The sequence below is a fragment of the Corvus kubaryi genome, unplaced genomic scaffold, assembly GCF_017639235.1.
Source record: "Corvus kubaryi isolate FWS band 111438036 unplaced genomic scaffold, C.kubaryi_AGA036_p1.0 138, whole genome shotgun sequence".
NCBI classification, from domain to species: Eukaryota; Metazoa; Chordata; class Aves; order Passeriformes; family Corvidae; genus Corvus; species Corvus kubaryi.
In genome coordinates this window covers 10673443-10697916 of record NW_024580672.1, presented here as the reverse complement: position 1 = coordinate 10697916, position 24474 = coordinate 10673443, and the positions used below count along the sequence as shown (strand labels likewise).

The window sequence follows — 24474 nt, the reverse complement described above, 5'->3', positions numbered from 1 at the left end:
TTGAAATGAGGGAGGCACCACAGATGAGGTGTTGCTTACCAAAACAGAGTAGTAGCAGTAAAATGTCCATGTACCCAAACTGATACTGTTCCTGCTAATGCAGATAAAAGCTAGCCTTGAATGCCTAGTGAATTTGAGGGTTTCTTGGCTTCTTTCATTTACTTTGCATGCTTTCTTTTAAAGGTGACCTCTGATAATGTGTGTGAATATTGCAGGCATGAACCACTGTCAACCCTTACTGAGCTGAATGGGCTCATGTCCATAACAGACAATTTATTTCCCTTCCCCGAGTTATTGGACACAGATTTTTCTTGGGTATTTCAGTGTTAAAATGCAACACTGACGTGTTGCAGGGCGAACAAACAAGGAACCATCCCATCCTAATAAATTAAGTTTGACTGTGAATCTGTCAGCAGTGGTTACCCATTCGTAAAATGCCAGGAGGACCTTTCTCCAAAATGCTGAAACATGATTTGTGTTCAATGGAAATGTTCTTTGTCTTCCAGGGGGCAATATCTGTTTAAAAATAAACCTCCTGATGGAACTGCGCCACCCAACTCCTTCTACAGAGCACTTTACCCCAAAATTATACAGGACATAGAGGTAAGAAACAGCTGCCAGATGTGGTGGTGTTTCACTGTTGGTTTTTTAGTTTTGTTTTCTTCAAATGTTCCTGATTTATTCATGATGCTGAAGTTCTGGGGATATTAGATTACAGTGTAGTATTTCATTAAATCTGACATGTCTGTGTTTGTCTGGAGTTTGTAGACCTGGGATAGTTACATAAGATCCTGCTGCTCCTTTAGACAGAGGATGAGTTGGATTGTTCAGTGAGCTGTTTGCAGGTGGAGTCTCCACACTTTGCACATCCGATATCACGGCGTCACTGCAACATCTTGGTTTTCTCTGTTCCGCAGTACTTTGCTCCTCCCAGTGCAATGAGACCTAAATGTTAAGGGAAGATATCAAGAACTGAGGCAGGAAGAAAGTGCATTCCTAAAGTCTGCAATCCTAAGACTCAGGAAAACAGGAAGCAGCTGAACATGTTTTCCTTGCATTTAGTGTGAGCAAAATGGCATGTTCTGGTTGTTTCCTAAAGGCAGAAGCAGTGCTCAGGCACTGTTGTGACAAGTTTGTGCAAGCACTTAGAGCTCAACTGAGACTTTCTCTTCAGTTGTTTAGCTGTCGAGTCACAGGGGGTTAAAGGTTGGAGATAGAAAAGAGCTTTTAGGTTGCTTCTTCCTCACCATTCTCAACAGCACAGTCTAGTTTAGCCAAAATATGTTTTCCAAGCATTTATCTGTTTAATTGGATTTATTACATGTATTCTACAAAGCAGGTATGTCACTGTATGGGCCTGATTGCAGGAAAAAGCATGAAGAAAAGTGTCTGCTGCCTTCTCAACCAAACAAAAAAAAAGGAAGATAGTTCCATGCTTTTTTTTTCCCCTATGTCTCATGTGTCTCCTGTCTCTCCTCAAGACAATAGAGTCGAATTGGCGGTGTGGAAGGCACAGTTTACAGAGGATCCACTGCCGAAGCGAGACAAGCAAAGGGGTTTATTGTTTACAGTATGATGATCAGAAGATAGTAAGCGGTCTACGAGACAATACTATTAAGGTGAGAATGCTCCATCATGGCATACTAATGGCTTGGAGTGCCTATGCCATAAATAATACTGTCCTAATTTCAGTGACACCTACCCAGTCTCTTGTTGGTAACCTAGCCTTCTCCTTCCCCCATCTCCCACCAGCACGGCAGCTACGCCTCTTTTATCCGGCTAGAGAGACCCTGTTTTCAGACAGACAAGCTTTGCTACCAGAGTTTCTGTCCGGCAGTAATTACAGGCTGTGTAATTACTGGGCCCTATACCCTAATGAGATGGGTAAAACCAATATTCATAGTAAAGCCAGTAATAGCAAAGATGTCGATGTATTGCACCAAAGAGCCTGTAGAAGATCAGATGCCACTAAAGGTGTTCTAAGTGCCCTGCAGATGATGTGTTGTAGTGAAAAACAGTCTAGTCAAACTAGTAAGTGCTGAAAGATTAAAACTTTACTAACTGTCTGGTTTTGAATATTTGCTCTCTTAGATCTGGGATAAGAATACATTGGAGTGCAAGCGAATTCTCACCGGACACACAGGTTCTGTCCTGTGCCTCCAGTATGATGAACGGGTGATCATTACTGGATCTTCAGACTCAACAGTCAGGTGTGTGCTTATGATTTGGACCTTTCTGTTTGCCTCTAAGATTTTAGCTTTGCAAGCTGCTGAAATGATCTCTTCTTAAATGTGTGCTGTTTAAGCAGTTCTGTGAAGTAGTTCAGCATATTTGTCCTTGTTTATCAGATGTCCATGCAAATAGCTGTCAAGGAGAAATGAGAATCTAAGCCAAGGCCAGTCAAGGTCAAGATGACTTAGGAAGGCCATCTGGCATTTCACCAAGGTTTTGCATGTTTTGGCACTCCCTGAGAACGTTATAAATTCTCCTTGAGAATAACTTTTTAAGAGTTGAAATTTTCAAAGCAAGTTTGAAGGTTTAGTCATTCATTGTCACTTAATTTTAACAAAATATGTATGACTAGCTCTCCCATGACTTTAAATTAAATTTCAGCATGATGTTTCTTTTCATTCAGTCTTTCTAACCTTTCTTTCCTTCAAGTCTCCAGCAAAAGGCTGGACACCTCAAGGTAGCACTTGTGGTGCATGCTGTGCAGTTGTGAAGTCCACTTGTCATACTAGAGGATACCAGAGAGTGTAAGACCCATACTATAAATACAGGCACATATGGGTTAATGAATTGCAATATGAACTTGGATGTGAAGGGGCAGGTCTGACTTCTCCATGTTGTTGTATACTCCCTCCTTGTCAGAGTACAAGCAATGCTCATGCAGTGAGGTTAGACACCAAAAAGCTGCATTGGTGGCCTTTTCTGGAACTATTAGCATGCATTCCTGTGGCTGCAAGCTCCTCTGTGCTTATGTGTAAACTACTACTGTAGCTAATCACTATTAAATTGAATTCCTGACATGTGATGCATGCAGTCTTGCAGTTCTGCTAGGTTTTGGGGTTCTGTCATTAGTAGGAATCCAGAATTTTGGCAACACCTCCTGCCTGGAGGTGGTGTGGGAACTGCACTGGGCTAAACAGATCGCAAAAGGAGAAGCTGATGTCTGTAACAAGCACTGTCATTTTCTGTATCAGGCCAGGCAGGCCAAATTGCAGACTGGCTACTTGCCCAGGAATACTTTGTCTCCCACTGTATCTATAAATGTTTGTGCAGACCCCAGAGGCACATAGGATGCATCGCTTTTATCCTTGGGTCTCCTCAGGAAGAGAGGCTTCATCCAATAGACAGTACAGATGGGCTCTTAATGCTTCTGAGATCTCAGGGATGCACTTGTCCAAAGAAGTCAGTGGGTCTCCAGCTCCTGTTCAGTTTGGCAACCCTGTCTGCAAACTGTTTGTATGTTAATGGCTCAGGTCTTCAGTTCTTTCTCCTTTGCATTTTCTAATTGGAATGCAGTTTTCTTTCTCATTTAGAGTCCATAAGTTGATGCACTTCAGTTTCCATAAGTTAGAAAATAAGACATTAGAAGTCTTTCTCACATCTTGCCATTTCTTACTGCTTGCCTTATTGGCAGCGGAAGGTTTTAACTTCTGCAGTGTCTGATGTGTCTGATGATACAGCCATTTTCTGCTTTCATATAGTGTATCTGGGATACAGGTGTCATAGTGCCTCCTCTTTATGGAGGGCAAAAGAAATTTGCCAACAGAATAGCCCAAAAGAAATATTTTTAAGGCTTAAAATCTTCATTTCAAGTGCTAGAAGAAGTTCTGTATGAAGCTTCTGCCTAACATGCATCTTAAATTATCTTTCAGTTGAAACAGTTGGTTCCAATAACATTAAATTGACATAAATGCTATGTCTTAATTTGGGTATTCAGCACATTCCTGGAATGTAGCTGTGTACCAGATGCACCGCAGGGTAAATGCAAATCATGGTGCAACTTGTGGCAATTACTTGTATTTGTTTGAAAAGAATTGTCTTGTCTTCTGCTTCTGTATAAACTGGCACTTGAGCTGATAGTCCTGTGAGATAGGTCAAAAATTAAGCCTGTCAGGGAACTTACTTCTCCACATTGACTGGAAATTAAGTGTATAATAGGCTGGCACAACCAGGAAACACCAGTTTTTAAGGCCATCAGTCTTCTAACTTTCCTCAGCATTAAATTCCCTTAATTAAAGAATGCTTTTTTCCTGGGTGCGTTATTTTTATGGTGTTAACTGCATTGCAGAGTTTTTGGCTGCTGGACTGTCTCAATGTACACATAATCAACAGATTTATCTAATACATTTTTTAATGAACTATTTAATAGATGTAGATATAACTTGTGGTGTTTGCTTCTCTAATACCACTAGAGAGTCAATTACCTCTCCCTCTCTCGCTCTGCAGAAAATGCACTGTGCAGGTTTTTAACTCTCTTCTCTCTGGTTTGAAATCTGAACCTGCAGAGTGTGGGACGTGAACGCAGGCGAGATGCTGAATACACTGATCCACCACTGCGAAGCCGTGCTGCACCTCCGCTTCAACAACGGCATGATGGTGACGTGTTCCAAAGACCGCTCCATCGCCGTGTGGGACATGGCTTCCCCGACAGACATCACCCTGAGGAGGGTGCTCGTGGGGCACCGAGCTGCCGTCAACGTAGTGGACTTTGATGACAAGTACATTGTATCAGCATCAGGTGACAGAACTATAAAGGTGAGGTGTTTCAGAGGCTTTCTGTTTGTAGCACTGGGGTATTTATTAATGAAGAACAGTGACCACACAGGGAAGATGGCCCTTGGCCGGATCTTCCTTTAGAAGCAGTGTTCTTCCTCCTGCTCATTTGCACTCATTCCTCCTCAGTTGAGCTTGCACAACTCGTTTAGAGAGCTTATGGTAAATCAGATCCAGGTACAGCTGCAGTTGAAAAAGAACAATTTTTCCTGTGTTGTTTTTCTACATGACCACTTCCATAGTCTGTTCAGTCATTTAAACAGTTGTTAGAGGGCAGCATGGGGACAAAAGTGAAGGTGAGTGGATAGGAGACACTTAAGTGCATCTGCTATGATCCCAGTCTGCAGCATTAAAGAATCTATAGATTCAAGAGAATCTATATCATGTGTAAATAATAGCCCAAGAATACTAAACCTGGAAGCTAATTTGATACTGTGTGGCAAAAATCTTCTGTGTACAATGACCCAACCTGCTATCAGTTGCAGACTATAACCGCAGGTCATCAGAGGGGTAATTTTCCCAGTCTTAATGATAGCATCTTCATTAAGAGTATTCTGGATGCATCTATGTATCATACAGACACCATCTTTTGTTAGTCTCTTCGTAATAATTTTGTCTCTGTGTGGTTCCCTCCCCCCTTCCTGTCACAGGTATGGAACACTAGTACCTGCGAATTTGTGCGCACCTTAAATGGCCACAAACGAGGCATTGCATGTCTGCAGTACAGAGACAGGCTAGTAGTGAGCGGCTCTTCAGATAATACCATCAGGTGAGAGACAAACTCCTCATCGAAGAGTTCTGTGCAAGCACATTGTCTCTGGTGCCCTGGCACGTGCAGAGGTTAGGCAACTGAAGTGCTCTGTACCCTTGTCAACTTTGAAATATGCTTTCTTTGGTATAGAACATTGGGAACTACTGGAAAGAGATATTAGAAGCCTGTTTTACTGTGTTGTCTTTCATCCTCTACATCTCAAGAGTCCCATACTGATCAACAAGTTGCATTGCTCTGACAGTTCTGGTATATGAAAGAGCTGGCAAGTACCACTTTCTGTGATGTCCTCTTGTGATATTTTAATTGGACTATGTGTCTAGTTAAAGGGGTCAGATTTGCAGTAAGAGGCATTTAATCCTCTGCAGAAATCCTCCTGGGCTCTCGCCAAACTCTTCTTGTGGTACTTGGCACCTGGTTAAGTTTGGAACAGCTGGTTTAGAGCATGAAGTTCAGTTTGCTGCCTTTTACACTTCTCCAGCTGCCCTGGTTGCAATCTGAGATTTAACTCTTTCTGGTATCATGAGCCAGAATTTCTCCCTACATCCTGCAGCTGCTAGGAGAGGGATGTCCCACTAATTTCAGGATGTACAGAACAAGCTTGAATATTAGTTTATGTGATGCAGGAAAATGGCTCTGTCATGGAAATGGGAGTAACAGCAACCTCCCTTTTCCCTTTGTCATTTCTTTACAGTAATAGTCTGCCTTCTGATAAAACTTGAAAGCTGGACAGTGTAAGCAGGAACCCTTCACTTCACATGTCAGTAATAATTTTTCCTCAGTGAGAATGATCCATGCTGTTGTTTGCCTGTGGACTTGGTTTGCAACATGCTGCCTCTCCCTGCTCTGCATTCTGTAGGAAAACAGCGGTCCTTGGGTTGACATCACCAGGACACTGTGCCAGGTTTTAGTACAGGGCTGTCTGAGAGCATGACCAGGAGAGCTGAAACTTTCATCTCTTAATCAAGGGAAGAAGTGTTACAGGGACTGTGTAAGAGCAGCACCACTTGGTGAGAACTTCTGCTCTTCAAAGAGAAAAAAATAAGCCTCTGCAGTTGTACTGTGAAACTTGGTCTCAGAAGTAGAATAAGAAATAGTTAAATACTACAGCAGTTAGGGAAGGATCTAAAATATGCAATGATAATAAAAATAAATGTCAAGATAGTGATAATGCTAAACAGGAATACAGTTACTTTTATGCTTGTATTGGACAAAATCCCTGCTTGACAGATAAATTGTGCTAGAATTTCAGGAATGTTGACAGTCAATCTTAATGGAAGTCAAGTTTAGCAGCAGTGTGATCAAAGCAAAACACTTACTTGATGCTAAAAGACAGTTTTCTCCCAGCCATTAGCAGAGGGCACAAGTCAGTGGAAGAATGATTAAGAAAAAGGTTCCTAAGTCATCTTTGTGGATGGCTTGGTGCTTTGTAGTTTTGATTTTAATCCACTACCAGATGTTGTGTGCTGGACTTCAGTAGAGGCTGATACAGAACTTAAAAGTTCATTATACCTCAGGTGCAGGGAAACTTTTTTCCAGAAGATGACTTTGTGATTTCTAGTTTTGCAACTGCAAACATTAAGGACATGTGAAGTAGCTGAGACTTCTGCAGGGAGACTTCACATTGAAAAATTATTTAGGTTTTGATTTAGGCCAGAAATTTCACAAGTGTAAGAGGACACAACTACATAGACATCACTATCATTGTGCTAATTTCCATCTAGAAGGAACTTGTCCATCAAGTTTAATCCAATCACTTCAGTATCTTAGCTTCTAAGGCCAAAGTTCTCAATTGCTACAGACAAACATGGTGTAGAAAAAAGGGAATCAGAGAATTTAGTGCAAGAAAATAAAATAAGACTATATCATCTTGGGTTAAGTTTTTAATGAGTTAGGTTAGTCTTCAAGTATATATTCTGTTTCTAGTATGTGCACACATAAGGATCTGATACTGATCTGTTTAGACAACAGCATGCTAAGAGATGGGGTTTCCAACTTACCTGCCTTCTGTACATCTCCCAGCTCTGCTTTCAGGTGAATTAAAGGCTGAGATAATTGCAGACCTCCCTCTACTTCCAGAAGTTCTCCCAAAGTTATAGGAAGGAAGAGTGGTGATGTTTTTGACTGCGTACACTTTGTAGTGATTTTTTTTTTTTAGTTAGTTCTCAAGCCTTAAATTTAGCTCTTTTACTGTTTGTTTCTTTGAATATTTAAGGAAGTAGAAGTTAGAGAAACTTATGAAATCTGGGAAGTACCCTTGGCACCAATTCTGCTAGAAGACCCTACTCTTAATAGCAGTTATCCCTTTGTACATGAAGGCCCATTTGCCACGTGACAAGGGACATGATCACCTCTTGTAATCCCATTCAGATTCAGGTAAAACCTCAGACTGGGACCTAAAAATACAGGCCTGAGTTAGTGTGATGGAGCTTCCCAGAGCTGCTGGCAATTTCAGGATCAATGGCAAGGAATGAAAACACACGGCATGAAAGTTCCTGGCACAAGATTGCTCCTCAAATCTTTCTGCACCAGTTAATCTCTGGCATTGTCCATCCTGTTTACAGTCCTTGACAGACGTAGTGCTCTCTGACCAGCCAGAGTGCCTTTGGCTGACCTTTGCCATGGAGTTGCTTGCTCTGACCTTGACTGGTGTGCTGTACTCTAGTGAGAACTATTGGGTCCTTCACAGATTCCTGAAAGATCCACTTCACAGATTGAAGAATCACTTTGTGCTCCTTGTTGGCTTCAAACATGTGCATAAACTTATCCTTTCTCGGTTCTACAGTGACAAAAGCGTTCTGTTCATTCCTCTGTTGTCCAAAGTGAAAGCAAGTTGTTGTGGCAGGACAGCTGCAGTCATTATCCACCAGCCTTGGGCACACATCAACTGGATCTGGATTATTCTCTGGGGAACCTCAAGAGTAAAATATGTGGGGATGGTTTATCTCTTTCTTTGTCTCTCAAGCAAAAGTGACCTGACCTCTTAGCAGCTGTGCTGCTTCAAGATCTGTCACCCAGAGAAATTCCACATATTTCCCCATATTTCTCACTACTGTGAAGTTCATGCCAGTCAGAGCACTTACTGAATGAGCATTTGAGAACATCCATGACTGCTTTCTTTCTGCTGTGTGTCAGGGAGCCGGAGCAGATATTGCTATTACAAGACTACTGTATGAGCAGAGCATGTCTCAGCCAGAGGTGGAACACCTCTAGACAATACATGTCAAAGAATTTCAGTTCTTGTAGGCAAATACTCATTCTTTATCCACGGTAGTTGGGAGTCATGTCAAAGAGCTGGCAAAAGTATGGAAAACAAATAGACTTACTTCATAACTGTTTGAAGTGTTTAACTATTTTTCAAGGTAGCATGCAAGTGTAAAAATTATGTATTTTCATTTATTCTCCATGCTAAAAATCCATCACAAAAGCCAAAACTCTGGGATATTTACAGTTGAGAGAATAAGGTGTTGCTGGGTCTCTTACTGTATACTGGTTTGGGTGCCAGAACCTTTTTAAAATACTGTATTATTAGAAACAGTTCACAGAGAGCCGCAGGAGTTATTTGAGAGCAAGAAGAGAATGCATTACAAAATAATAAACACAGAGCATCCATTTTAGCTTATGCGTAAGGTGCCCAGATTACAGATTAAATTTACCTTCTCGGGAAGAAATGACAAAGGAAAAGGTCTTGTTAATTCTTATACTTGTCACCACTATATGGATGACTTAATTTGTCTGATGGTAGTCTCCAAATCAGAAATGGGCATGTAGGGTAACAGAAAGGGGCTCATACCCTGTGAAGGTGATCATATCAATTGAAACAAGCAGCCAAGGGGATTGGTAAATCTCCCTCTTTTAATATCTTAAAACCAAGGCACGACACTTTTATGAAAAATGAACCTCAGTAAAATAAAGTGAGGCTTACTGTGAAGGTAACTGGGAGATATCCTGTGTTACTAGAGCAGTGGATACTAGACACAACTGGTTTGTGACTCATCTCCCATTACTGTAACATCACAGGGTCATGTGGAAAATCGTGAATCCATTTAACTGTGGGAAAAGGAGTGATGAGTGTAGTTTGTTTCTTCTTTTTTGTTCCATTATAACCTTTATTTCCAAGTTTCCATTAACTACAAGCAAAGACCAAATGTTTCATTGCAATGCTAAGGTACTAAAAAATTCTTAATGCTTCTTTGTACTCTCTTCCAGGCTGTGGGATATCGAGTGTGGGGCATGTTTACGTGTACTGGAAGGCCATGAAGAGTTGGTGAGATGCATACGCTTTGATAACAAGAGGATAGTCAGTGGGGCATATGATGGGTGAGGTTATCAGTATAGTCAATGCTTTGCATCTTCCTGTCTGTCTCAGTGTCTCCCATCCTACTTTGTGCATCTTCTGTATAAATATCAGACTCTCTGTCTGTCATCCTAAGAGGACCTTCTCATGGCCAGTAAATGAGGACCATGCTACAGAGCATAGCTTTCGTTCTTCTTTCGAAGTAAGTCCATGTGATTTGATGTGTGTGGTCCAGTTCTTTTGCTTGTAAGAATATCTGACCAACTCAGCCTGAAACCTCTTCCAGCTCAACCACTTGTAAGAACAATCTTTCCCATCTGTGGTTATGTCTGCAGGACCATTTGCCATTACAGACTAGATGTCTGCACTCCCATGTGTTTCTGTTAGTTATTACCACCTGCTTTTTATGTGTTTTACTTTGTTGACAGCATATTTTTCCCTCCCATTAAGTTCTATAAGCTTTCCAAAGGGGAAATGCAAGAACCAGGTCTCAAGAGCAGAAGGATTGCTGTAATTTTCCTTAAACTGGTGCATTAGCTAAGTTGTACTAACAGGTTTTTTTTTCCATGAGTACTTGCTCTTTTCTCTTTAACAGAACCATGGTGTTTGTCTATTTTTTCACCACTAGGAAAATTAAAGTATGGGATCTTGTGGCTGCTTTGGATCCCCGTGCTCCAGCAGGGACCCTCTGCTTGCGAACCCTTGTGGTAAGAGCTTTTGATAGAGGTGTTGAAAAAAGTGTGCTTGTTCAGGGCCATCTTGAGCTGTGAAAACTCATCCTCCAGTCTGCAGGATCTTGAAATAATTTCTAGGGGTCTGGTTTTTTTGGATGTCCAGCTTTTTTTTCATTTTGCAAGCATTAAAAGTAAGAATCTCTGGACTTTTTACTCCACTCTGGGCTTTTTAACAGTTTTATTCTGTGATTTGAAGTTAATAACTGAAGCCATTTTTGAACTCATCTTTGGAATCCATGGGCCAATGGGTTTACATTAACCTGTGTGTACCTGGTAGTACACGATGCAGTAGTAAGTTCTCTGAATTGTTGACATGAAATTTCTTAAAACTGCTGCATTCCAAATTTGAGGGATGGGAACGAAAACACCCTTGGGATTGCTTTTAACTGCCTTTTGGGTGTTTAAAGAAAAAGCAGGTAAGGACTGAAACAGTAAAATGGCCTTATGCTTAAACAGCAATTGCTCTTTTCATCCTGTGCACTGCTTTCTAGTGCAGGTCCGTGATGGTGTGGTTAAAATGTTATTGTGTGAGTGTTAACAACATTCACAGTCATGTTTAACGGCTCTGCTTGGTCTTGCAATAATGTGGGAAAGTTGTGAGAAGAATGCCAGGATAGCCAAGGCCTTGGGATGGTTCCTGTAAGTGTTCCTCCACCACATTCAACCCAAAAAAATGGCACCGTTGCTGGGGATAAAGCAAGATTTCAACCAGTACCAAAATCTCATTGAAAAAGAAGTACTATATGTTTTTATTTCTTAGCTTGGAAGTGTTTGGGCAGTGTTTGGGTTGGTATATGTTAGACCTTTTCCTGCTGTGGCACGTGACTGTAGTCTGTGCTCTAAAACAGGATCGTACCAAGGCTGTCTGATTCTCCAAAAGTGTGGTTACCTCTCACCAGCTGAGCTGTGCTGGCTGACCTTCTGCACACTCATCAACCACCTGAATTGCTCCTGTTGTTGTAGATTTCACTGAAGTACTTTACATCACATTTGGTGCAGGCTGTGAGGTCACTAGGACTCAGGTAGTAAGATCATTAAGCCATGCTACCTTTTCCAATCATGTATTTGGACCATCAGCTACAGGGTAAGAGTCCATGAGAGCTTTGGATGCCCACAGGTACTATGTTGAAAAACCTTCTTGTTAGCCAAATAGAAGCGCAAATAGTTTCATGGCTGAAATCCAGAAATACGCTTTGTCATTGGTCACCCAGTTCCAAGCTGTGGAACAATTCTGGGTCCATGAGCTCATATCCTGCAAGTCTAAGACTTAAGCTTGACATTAGCAGTGTTTCTGCTCCAGCCTGAGACAAATGTGTGCCTAGTAACTTGTAGACTTAATTTAACTGGTGTGATTTCCTCTGCATTTTCCAGCAGTGGACAGCCAAAGTGCCCTAGCTAATTATATTATAAATCAGAAGTGGTGGGATGGAAACACTGTAGGAATCTCAACACATGGATACTCATAAATCCCTGTTTGATAGCAATGGAGGGGGCCAAAAGCTGGGTGGGGAGCAGAGGAAGCTGTTGCAGTGCTTTTAGGACTTCTATGACAACAGGGTGTCCTTATACCCGCTTACCCATGGTTTGGGTTTTTTTTTCCTCTTCCCTCGTCCTCCAAAATTAAACCTGGCTGCACAATGAACATCATGAGTCTCCTGCTGCTTGTGTTCAATTTTCAAACAGTAGGAGGAAAGTGCACAGATAACAAATGTTCGCTGCATGCCAGGTCCCTTCCAGTTTTGTCTTCCGTTAGCTGGAACAGTGGCCACATGAATTTGACAGAAGCTTTCCATGAACAGAATAAGCTCACAGTTCAGCTTTCCTTATGACCTAAACAGTCCAGCTAGGGCAGCCTTTCTAGTCCACAGTGACTGGGATCAAAAAGGGAGTTTTGGAAACAGCTTTTGAAAGTACCTCTCTCTCTTTCTCTCTCTCTCTCTCTCTCTCCCCCTCCATTTCTGTGAGTAATCTGTCAGTGGATCTGACTGTTGTAATGATACTTTTTGGAAGAACTTCTTTACTGCTACAACACAAAACCTGGAAAAACACTTCCCTTAAGAATAGGTGGGAAGACAGAAACTCTTAAGATGTTTATAAGACAAATTCAAGTTATACTTCGAAGATCAAAAAGGTCCCATTGATGAGAAATTCTAAAAAATTTATCTTAGAATCTGACTTATGTAAGCATTTATTTTCAGATAATTTTGATTTAAAGATTCAGAAATTCACTTTAAAGCAGCTATTGTGTTTTGTAAACTGAGCTGTATTTTTGTAGTCTTGTGCTATAAGACAAAGGCTTTCCTTTCCATAACTAGCAATTCTCTTTTGCCTAAATGTTTGAGAAACCTGTAATTTCAGTATTAAAGTATTTTAAGACATGTTTTTTTCCTGACCCTCAGAAGCCCCTTACAATGGGTGAGAACTAAAGAGAAATGTGTGTTCGTGGAAGAGATAGGGCTCACCCTCGCTGCACAGTTTCTGTTCCCTGATGACTGAGGAGGAGGCTACTGCTCTTGGAGTGTTGAGAGCACCAAGAGCAAATAGGCAACACAAAAGGGAAAGCAGAGTGGATTTGCTCTGTGATATCCAGGATCCTGCCATTGCCTCCTGTTAATTATGATCTGAACTCTTGCCAAATCATCATTGCCGTTTCCACTCATTTGGTGCCTCGGAGCAGAATGCAAACTGCCTATAAAGAATGCCCTTTCTAGATCATATTTTTAGAACTGCTTAGGAGGAATTACTACTGTGTCACTGGACTTTACAACAGGCTCCTTAGTGTCCTCCAGGGTTAAACTGTTTCCTCTTCAGCAGTGGTAAGGATGCCAAGTCTTGAATGCAAAGTTCTCATCTCTTCCCCTGTAACCTCCTGCACCTGGGAATGCTGTAATTTCAGGAAGGAGTTTTGCCATGGAATAAGGAAGACAGTGCACCTGTCAGCCTCAGCAGATGGAATTATGTGGTGGAGGGAGTTTGGTTTGTTCTGCACAATGTGTGTCTAATATTGGGATTTAAGGAGTAGTGGGACAACTGTAATGTAAACTTCCTGCAAGTCAAGTACTCAGATATGGCAAACCCTTTTCCTTGAGAGAAGGTTTAATTTATTCTCTGTGATGGTGATGCAGTGTGTCATGTGGGGTTTACTGAGAAATTAATATAACACTAAAATCAAGCCCAAGTTCATCTTCCCTGCTCCATCCCAGGTGCCAGCTAGTTTGCAAAGTAACATGCCGTGTCTCCTGCTGGCATTTCAGGAGCATTCTGGAAGAGTCTTTCGACTTCAGTTTGATGAGTTCCAGATCGTCAGCAGCTCACATGATGACACCATCCTCATCTGGGATTTTCTGAATGACCCAGCTGCCCAGGCAGAATCCACTCGTTCCCCGTCCAGAACATACACCTACATCTCCAGATAAATAACACTACACTGTACCTCACACTCGCACAGGTAAAAAAAAAGAAATAAAAAACTTTAAAAAATAAGGTGAGGCTCAAAGGTGACACTGGAGGTAGTGTGAGCCTGCTGCTTGAATAACTGGCTGGGTCTATCAGTGTTTCACATCTTGGTTATACAGTAATTACAGTGTCCTGTAAAAGGACAGGAGTGGTTCTGATACCTTAGAATAGGGATTTTATTTTAGGATTTGTGACATGTGGTGCCTATGACTCCCCCTGACGAACTCCTCCTCCTCTGTCCATCATCATCAATAATTAAATCAGTTATACTGCTGTCCAGAAGGAAGAAGGGGTTTCTGCAGAGCGAGTAGAGCAGCTGCTGCCTAACAAGAGAATGCAGATGGCCTGACCCTGGGCAGTTGTCACCAGGCAGAGGGTTTTGCCAAGAACCTCCCTCTGAAGTGATGACCATTCTCCTCACTCTGCAGCAAGCTGATTCAGGATTACAGTTTGGCTAGGGAAGGAGACACTGAGGCACAAGCACAAGCCCAGGCAAATTAAATCGAGATGCATCAGTGTGCAAAATAATTTAGTGATAGCGCCTAGCCCTTGTTCTCTCTTGCATAGCATGGATGTTAAATTATTCATATCAGAGCCTGGTTGGTTTGCTCATCACCTTTTGTCTTGGCCAGCACAGTGGGGGGAGGACAAAATGTTTCATATGTTTGGGTCAGTTGTAGAGTGAATTTGATGCATGTGAGTGAAGTGGGATAACATGATTGCCTGCGTGGGTGGGTACATGCGCAATTACTGTTAAGAGAAGTAAACATAAGAGAGAAGACGGCAGAAGAGCTGACAGGCTTCTGCAAAGGGGTGTCCACAGTGACATTTTCCCATGAAAATGCTCTATCATGGGGCACATCCTGTATCCTTTTCGGTAACTGTACAGTGATGCTCTGGACCTGTCAGATCTTGATTTTCTCAAACACTCTGGTCAATCAGATGTTATTTTAAATCATTAAAAGGCTTCGTATGAATGGGGTTTGTTTCGTTTGTTCTGTTTTTTGTTCCCAGGACTCATTTAAGCTGCAGTATTTAAATGCCAGGACAAAAGAACTATCCACGTAACCAATACTTGCTGAAGAGAGAGGCTCTCAGACTTGTTTCTGGAACAAAGTTGGCATGCGGTTGATCTCAGACAGGGTCTACTCAGCGCGGCTGACTGCTAAAGTGCTGCTATATCAGAAGATGACTTTTATCTTTCATGAACAATTAACATTTTTAAACCTTCCCATCCCTTTCTTCCCTCATTCCCCTCTTCATGTTCACTCTTCCCTTTACCCCATTTGGTTCCCCTCCAAGCCCAGTCACCAATGTCCTATGAATATATTTAAGATGTTGCCAGAATGTGTTGCTTTGCTGTTAAGCAGAAGACTTACAGCCACAGTGCATCCTGCTGAGAGTCACTTCAGGGTGGGTGGGAGGGTGGGTGGGGAGGAGGCTGCTACTCAGGCTGAAGTCAATATCCATTGCTAGGCCTTTGAAAAAGCATTCAGCTCTGAAGAGCAACAGAAACACTTATAACAGCCAGACCATCATCCCCCCCAACCCCAGCTTCCCTGTGGCTTTTGGCTGTTCTGACTGCAGGCTTATTTTTTTGTGGAGAGAGGACCCTTGAAATTTGACTATTATGAGCCAAATCCATCTCTTTCCTCTCCTGCCTGCTATGCTAACCCTTTGGAAGCTGATGCATATTGTAGTCTCCCCTTAACATCTGCTTGGCTGGGGAATGCTAGTCAATGACAAGTTAAACTCTCTCCTGCCAAAGTCCCAAGCATGATGGACTGGGGCTGAAATCCTGTCCACCCCCACCCAAGATGAAGTGTTGGCCCAGGACAGTATTTCACTAGCAAAGGGATTGTCTGTACCATCTTCCTCCTGCTGTTCTCCCTGAAGACAGTATGTTGCTGATGGCTTTTGAATCATTCTGTAAATTGGAGGAAGTTTGAGGCTGGGGTGAGAAGGAAAGCTGGATTTTGCTCCTATCTTTCCATTCCTTCTCCCCTCAGAGAGGCTGTAGCTGGGTACTGGAAGAGGGAGCTGTTAAAAACTTCGTGGCACTCTGAAGAGCCACCCTAGAGTGGAGACACTACACAACATTCTGGCCGTGACAGTAAGACTTTGCCTCACTTGAATGAGCAAATGCACACCCTGGAGATGGTGGTTGAGTAAAATGAGTGTGGCCATGAGGACAATCATTGCATTTAGCAGTGACTCCAGGCCAGTTCTGCAACGTTTCTGGGGCTGGCTTTGCTAGAAGGGATTGAGGAGTTTTTGGTCTGCTTCTCTAACCTATGTACTGCATTGTGGTTTAGGGACACAGGCTGATTAGTCCTTTTGCTGATAGCTGAGATGGGTCTTTGCTTTCTGGCTGAAACTTCTGCAAATTGTCATTGTTTAGAAGACAAAAATAGCCCTGAAGAGGAAGTACATGAGAAGCAATTCTGCATGTCTCTGAACGGGACAGAGGTCTGGGGGTAAACAGCTCTCTTCACAGAGCTGGAACGAATTGCAGCTGGCCTCCATTTAGATCAGAAAAGACTCTGTAAATCAGTCCCTGGCCATTCCAGGTTTAGGCCCAGATCTTCTGCTGTAGGTCTGGAATGATCTCCACTGCTTTAGTGGGGAGTTGCTCCAATCCCACAGTAAGAAATTGAGGTCCTTTGTCTCTGGGCTGGAGGTGTTTAAACTGGCTTTGTTAACACCCTCTGAACTTGGCAGATGGGATTTTTTTATAAGCTTTTCTCATCAACTTCACTTTGCTGGGGAAGCAGTTGCATTGTTTCTAATTGCTTGGGATGTGCTTTTTCCACCAGTGAAATCTAGCAAGGAGCTGGTCCTAGAGTCCCCAAAGAGCAATCCAGAGGGCTTGAATAATTTAGCTAAGACAGACGAGAAGGCAATGAAGTTAGGGAGGAGGGCAAAGCTGGTTCTTGGGGAGTACCTAGTGCATTTCCTGAAGCATGTGGGCAGCAGTGTTAAGCATCTCAGAACATGTGATGACACTCCTCTTTTCTGTTTGAACTATCACTGTAGAAGAGTCAAACAGGTTAACAACTCTGTTCAGGTAACAGTGACAGAGCAGCTTACCTCTGCAGAATCATAAATGAGTTCTGAGTCACAATGTTTATCCACAACTAATTTTGGCACTACTTTTTAAGTCCAGGAAGGCTGTTTTGGCTTTCAGACGGCTCTACATATCATGAATATTGCAGTCCAAAGCCAAAGTGACAAGGGAGCATAGAGAATCAAAGTTTACGTCCCAAACTTTGTTGAATTCAAGTTCTGAGTCTTCATACTGTTTGAACACTGTCCCTCTAAGTTCAGGTATTAAAAGGTCTGCAGCATGGCTGCATATCAGCAGGGGTTTATATGACCTTGGTGAAAATGTAATAATTATTTTCCTCAGTTTGGTCTTCCTCTATCTTTTCCATTTCTGTTACTGTAGAAAATAATGATCTGTTACTCCAGCTGCTGAAGGCTCCAGAACTTCCTAATATTTTAATGACATCTTTGTGGCCAACACCTATAAGGATGTGTTTTATTTTTGCTAATTGGGAGAACTTGGGAAAACTGGCAGACTGGCTGGCCAAACACAAGAGACACCACCATTGTAAATTGTCCTTGGTTGTCATAGCCCTGCTGCTCTGTACTGCTATTCTGTTGGGTCCTCAAAGTATGGTACCATACTTTGTACTCTGCTGTATAGAGCTGTTTAAGGTACATTTAGCAAGCAACTGCTGAAATCCATTTTTGGCACATGGTAAGAAAGGTGCGTCACCCTCAAGAAGGGACTGTGTGTGGGTACTTCAAACAGGACTGCAGAAGGGTGAGGATTCCTACCCCACTCCCTGAGTTGTACAAATTTTCTGATAGCTAAGAAGGAAACTGAAGTTAACTGATCTAACTTGAACTTGAAACTGCCACAGCCTGGCATTTGGTGGTGTTTATTGTGCACCCAGGGAGGAGCAATCTGGTGAGTAGATCTCCCAATGTCAGAAGAAAGTGGCTTTTTCAAACTCCCTTCCCTTCCCGTAGGATATGTGTGCATGTGTGTGTGAGTGTGCAAGAGTGCATGTGAGAGAGAGGTTTCAGCATGAACAGAATGGATAATCCCTCAACCAGATTGGAGTAATTGCAGAGTTTATAATGAAAATAACTAGAACATGCCTGCTGAAAGGAGATAAAAAAGGGCTGGGAAGTGTCTGTGGGCTTTAAGTGTTGCACATTGCTTTGAAATTAAATACCTCTGCTGCATAGAGATCGGCACTTCTCCCACAAGTAGGAAGCTCATGCTGGCCTTCCACCTTGGATTATGGGATGGAAAGTACTGGAGGTGTGGGACAATCTGTTGTGGCCACACCATCTCCTGCATGTGACTCCTTTGCAATAGGGCACAGTTCTGCTGCAAATATTTCTTGTCCTCAGAGGAACACAGCTTGCTTTCAAATATGCAAATAGAAAATGGCATGAAGGAGTTTGCAGTGAGATAACTTCTACAGCTGTCTCCTCTGGAGCAGCTCCCTCTGCTCCCTGTTAACATTCAAGGACAGACACATCCGCTGTTGGAACGGAAGGATTCAGGTGACAAGTTGAGAAGTCTGTGATCATCAGAAACACTGAAATGCTTTACACTTGTTTCTAAACTGGAAGCTGACTTGGACCGCCATGCTCTACCTACCCACCACCTGCTCCTGCTCCAAAGGATCCTTTTTTCTTTTTCTTAATTTTTTTTTGAATACTGAAAAAGCTGGAGAGTATCATGCACATTTCTCCACTCCCAGGTATGTGTATCTGCCCCTTCCACATGTCCCTTCCTCAGTCTGAGCAGAGCTCCAGGCTTGGTTCTGAGTTTCTTGGCATCCCAGCTCCTATGGGAAGCACCTCTCTGGGTTGGGCTCTTGCCTGACTTTGTTAGCTTCCTTTAACATGATTTTAGATCTGCCTTTGTGGCTTATTATTCCTTAATCACTGGGAAAGGGCAATATGTGCATTTAATAAATCACAAATACTAGCAGCTCTTCTTAGCTAGGGAAGGGAACAAGAAGGAATGCCCAGCCTTCCTACTGCAGGCTTGCTCTTAACTATGGGAGGAAAAGGAGAAGATGACCCGAGTGGTTAAAAACTATAGGGGAGTGTGGGGATGGAGATGGATCTCTACAGAAGTGGGGACAGTGCTGAAAATAGATCTTTTAGCCTGTGCAGTTGACTGGGAAGAACAGAGGTTTGCCATGATCAGAAGTCATCAGGAGGTGACCAAATAAGGCCTCCAACTGTTGAACCTGTCAGTTGATGCCCCTTCTAGGATGAAGTGGAGGCATAAGGAGAAAGGGATGGTCTAAGCTATACTTGCCAAGAGAAGAATGAGCTTTGCCAGGGTCTCCAAGTGGCATGCATGATGCACTTGACATGCTGAACTTTGCCCTACTGTTCCCCTCAAAGTGATAAGCAGCAGCTTCCCAGAAGGAGGGGGGAAACAGCAAGTGATCCAGCTGTCCTCAGAGGAGGTCTCCATATGAAATCCCTCTATCCTGCTAGCAGATACCTACTGGATTGATTGGCATGAGGAGGTCACAGTCTTTCTGCCCCTGCTTTTAATTCCGAGACAGGAGCAGCAGGTCCCTTGGGTGTATTCCTTCTCTAAAATCCCAGTCGTGGTTTGAGAGGAATGGCTGCCTGCTGAGCATTTGGCTTCCCCTCCTTTCCCCCCTTGCCCCATTTTTTTTAAAGATGAGGTGTAGCCAAAGTGCTGGACAAAATCTTAAATCCCCAGGGGGAGCCTTGGCACATTGCCAGAATAGATCATCCTTTGACTGGTCAGAAAACTCTTCCTGTGACTTTGTGCTTGTTCCCAAAGATCACTGGGCTTCCATGTATCTTGCCCAGCAGATAACCCATGGGAGTTGGCAACACTGGTTGATCCTTAGGGATGTTAAGGTGATACTCTCAAAATCAGAGGGATTCTGATGTACATGGATGTGCAGCAAGCCCTTCAGATACTGTAGACAACTCCTAAATAAGTCCCTTTTTTTAATAGCCTATCACCCTAAAAGATACCCTGATTTCTGCTCAAGCAGGAGCCAAGTGCAGCTGTAGCCAGAAAATGAGCATGAAATACAAGTCTTCATCACAGAGCAGCTCTGCTCATACCTGCACAATGAATAAGAGTTTGTTGCCTTCACAGGGAAAGTGTTTTAACCTCCTGGCACTTGAGCACTGGTTTACATCTGAGCAGAACTCCACGTGCAGGGGGCAGGCCAGTGGGCTGTCTGCAGTGACTTTTTACAAGGAGCTACCTGTGAGAATTTTTGGGCAATTTGGTGTGAAAACCTGGAGCTGCTTTTGAGTGTAAAACTTTGCTTTTGACTACTTTGTCTTTATCATGCAAGGCACTGCAGGGCTTAGCCTAGCCCCAGTTTTAGCATGGCAGAACAATAGTGTGGACCTCAGCAAAGTGTATTGTCCCGTTTCTTCCTGTCATTTTCCATCACTGCATTTAGGAGAGCTGCATGCCTGCCAGGCCAGCCTGTGCTGCATCACTCCGGCCTGCTCAGGCTGAGGTGGCTGTGGAAGTGGGAGAGGTGAGAAAGAACATGGTTTCTCCAGAGTTTTCTATTTGTTACTCTGCTATATTTGTTATCTGGATTCTTAAGTAATGAGTGCTTTGAATTTTGTGGTTATGTTACGGTGATGTGTAGTTAATGTACTAATGTTCACTTGAGCTAGGATCATGGTAACAGTGTGGTTTGTTTTTTTTTTTTTAACTGTTCAGAAAATAACTTAAATACAAAGATTAAGCTGTGAATCTCTCCTGTTTTCCTTTGGGGGGGTGGGGGGAAGACACTGTCAAAATATCAATCCTCTATCTTCCTCGAGCCCCATGTGTGTGAGTCACACGTCTGCTACAAATGTACTGTACACAACATCTGCAGCATGAACACCTGGAAGTGCTGGGGACAAAAGGTGGCCAGCTTTGCCCCAAGCTTGTGGTAGATGCAGCTTCACAGGACACACAGAGTCTGCAGTAGCCAGTCCCACCTCAGAGCTGCTGCTCATGGATGAATGCAGCATAAAAGACTGCCCTGGCAGTCAGAAAAAAACCACTTATTCCTAAAACCACAGCATACTTTTTAATTAACACTCTCTCCATTCATAGTTAATGGCCTCTGGCTGGGGCAGATGAGTCTGCCCTGTAAGCCAGAGAGTGGATATGACTGATAGAGAAGAGCTGGAGCTGTCCTGCCCATTAAAAAAGTGTGGGGGGAAAGCTGTAAAGATTTTGTGTTTTTCTGGGTACTGTTGCAAGATCCTGGTAGGAGAAGCACAAATTTGTTTTATAAGCTAATCAGAATCCTGCTGTTCAATAATGAGTGAGTAATTGACATATCGCAGCACTGCCATGCAGTTCTGTGGCTGGGGATGCTGCCGTGCTTACGGCTCACCCGAATCAGAATGCAAGCACCCTTGCCCTCAGAATACCTTCCTCTTAAAAGTGCTCCTTGGATAGCTGCCTTGGATCTTTCCATTTTACTTAACAGCCCCTTTTAAAACAAAGGCCACCGCAGTTTTAAGATCCTGACTCCAGGGGTGGTCAGAAAACAAACAAACCCCTGCACTCCGACATCTCTCTCCCTGCTGGCTCCATTCTTGGGAGCCAGCAGGGGACTGGAGATTGTGAAGGCTCCTGCTTTTCTGAAGTGCTGGGAGCAGAATTCTTGTCACTTCCAATCTCCATCTCTCCTTGTGACAGAGTTCCCAGCAGCCCCGTGCTTTATTTGGCAAGGCTTTGGTGTTTATGTGTGTGTGTGCACACATATATAATATATATTTTACATACATATATATATAATATGTAATATATATATATATATTTACACCACTTTAACCTTTTCTGTTCCCTCTCTATTTCCTCCTACCCAATAAGAGATTTGGTAGAGCAGTTGCAGTGACAGGTTTCATCCATTGCTTTGGATTGGTCTGTAACACAGAATGCAGCTTGATTTTAACAACCTGTGAGCACATACAAATGAGACACCTTCCATACCCACAGTCCCAGGTGTCTGTGTGTACCTAGACAACACACATACTGCCTGCTCCCATGAGAAACAGGTTCTTCTTGTGGGTTATTTCTAGATGTTCCTTAGACAGTCCTTCCCCTTCTTATCCTTGATGTTTTAAAGATGAGGATCAGGGTCTTTATTCCAGATTTCTAGGACTATGACTGCTGTCCTGCAGGGCATGAGCTGGAAAACTTCTCTCAGGAAATCTGGACTCACATCCAAAAACTCAAGCACTAAAGAGAGTCTTTGAGGAAGAAAAGCAATCCCAGTTGTAAATTTCCACTGGAAAAGAATGAACAGCTTATCTTAAATAGATTCAGTGGTTAATTACCCTTTCTGTTTAAAAATGTGTGCCTTATTTCCACTTCAAATGAAGGAGGAAAGTAATGTTTGCTATAGCTTCAAATTAACAGCATTTGATCAACCTACAGCTTTAAAATGAAATCTTCTCTTGTTTGGTGGTTTTTTATTGTTATCTTACATACATGCCTTCAAGAATATAGTAAGGTACTTTTTGGAAAGGGGGAATTGGCCAGTTTAGATTAGCTAGGCTAGAAAGAATGTAATTCTTACAATAATTGTTTAGGATCAGTTTAGCAGTTGAAGAGGATGACAAGCTCTCAGGAGAGGAGGCAGCGTGGCCAAAGAAACAAAAAGCCCTGCGCAGACAGACGTGTAATGCTGCTGTGGATTTCTGTGGGTGAGCTGGCTGGCTGTCCTGGGAGTAAGGGCTGTGCCTGGCTCCAGCAGTGTCCTGGCCCCTTTTGTTCCACAGCACTGTGTGGCACAGCTCCCTGTGGCACTCGTGTCAGTGCCCAGGATGTGGAAATTATTCAATTTTTTGTGGGAATAAGGTGCCACTCCTGGTCTTGAGAGCTCTGGATAGCTATGCTTTTCCAAGTGCTCAAGTTGCTCCACAGCCAGCCCATAGACACTGCCCAAGACCCTGTCCCAGGAGGGGCTGCTGGAGGAGAAGTTAAGAGAGGAAAAATAAGCTGCTGCTGTGCTCTCCCATGCAACGGCCTGCAGCCATCATAGATCTCAATGTGACCCCTTTGCCAGCTGATCCATGCCAGCAGTGCATGTCTGTGAGTACCAGCCACTTCGCTTTACCCTAAGAGAGCTCAGACACACATTCATTATATCTCCAAGAGAGATCTCTTTGTTTCACATCCCATGTTACCTTCCCATCCTGAGCTTTCTCTCCGAAATGATTTGCTGACATGCACCTGGCTGGTTAGGAGCAGCTAGAATTCTCCAAACCAACAGGGAGGTTGCTGAGCTGTGGGGCTGATCAGCTGGGGACCACCAAATTTGGAAAAGGAACATTACCATGAAAACCTAGGCTTGGAAAGGCCTCACCTATACAGGTAAATAGCTTGCCTGCAGATGGAAAACAGTCAGATGGGCTTTCCAGTGCAACAAGGCAGAGACAGCAGCCTGAGCAGTGCTTTCACTGGGGACAGCACTGACTTTCTTCTGGAGGCCTCTGGTTTGAAGAAACTCAAGCCCCTGGTTAACATCACACCGCTGATGTATCCAAAACTCCCTGTCCCATGCCCAAAGCACCCTGCTGCTGTTTACAAAGGCGGATCAAGGAAAGCTTCTCCTCCAAGGGGCAGTAAGGTGGGGAGGCTGCCAGACCATCTCCATTTCTGCAGTGTCAGCTCCAAAAGGGCAGCCCTGGCAAACTGCTCTGACCTTCGGAGCAGCAGCGATGTCTGTGAGCAGCTCTGCCCGTGCTGCCGAGTTCCCTCTCCTCCAGCAGAAGGAAGGGGTCAGTGGCTGCTAAGCAATGCATCTTCTTGCCTTCGTATGAGCTGCTTATTTCTTCCTTGCAGAATTTATCTAGTTTGGACTAGATAGTGCTGGGCAAACCCCCAGGACCAGCACTGAAGACCACATCCTTTCCAAGGGATTTCTAGCTCATCTTGGAAAGGGGGACAGACCTTCCCACGGGGAGCTGTCAGCTCAGGGGAAGCCCTGAGGTCTCCCAACTGCTTCTCCATCCTCCTGGCCTCAGCAAATCCCATCACTCTGCAGGATGTGGGCTGGGACCAGCTCCACCTGCTGCTCTGCCTCTCCCAGTTCTAGGTTTCTTTGCGTGCTCCAGGCACTGTGTCAGATGCCTTGAGGAGAGGAGGTGTGTCAGCATCCCATGACATGGAGTGCTGGGACAGGGATAGCTCCAGTGCTGTGTCTGGAGTTTGGGGCAGCAGCGAGGCAAGAGGGGGCCAGGAACTCTGGGAGTGACGATGGGTGGGGATGAGGGTGGGTTATAGCCTCACAGCCACTTTCCCAGCCACAGGGGATGTTTTAGCCAGGAATTCCTTGCATGGAGGCAGGGGAGGAATGCCTATAAAATGTGGAGACAAG

At 43.5% G+C, this 24474-nt stretch overlaps 1 protein-coding gene across 9 annotated transcripts in view; it reads left to right on the top strand.

Annotated features, from left to right (window-relative positions):
• Positions 1–20843, top strand: part of BTRC (beta-transducin repeat containing E3 ubiquitin protein ligase) — a 125986-nt gene extending 105143 nt beyond the window's left edge. For all 9 annotated transcript variants that reach the window (XM_042019187.1, XM_042019182.1, XM_042019186.1 and 6 more), the window contains 9 exons: positions 507–603; positions 1482–1619; positions 2092–2210; positions 4515–4764; positions 5433–5551; positions 9761–9871; positions 10477–10555; positions 13837–14030; positions 15053–20843. In XM_042019187.1, coding sequence (XP_041875121.1) covers positions 507–603; positions 1482–1619; positions 2092–2210; positions 4515–4764; positions 5433–5551; positions 9761–9871; positions 10477–10555; positions 13837–13998 — 1075 coding nt within the window. In that variant the 3' untranslated portion in view covers positions 13999–14030; positions 15053–20843. The remainder of the gene's footprint in view (positions 1–506; positions 604–1481; positions 1620–2091; positions 2211–4514; positions 4765–5432; positions 5552–9760; positions 9872–10476; positions 10556–13836; positions 14031–15052) is intronic.
• The last annotated feature ends 3631 nt before the right edge of the window (positions 20844–24474 follow it).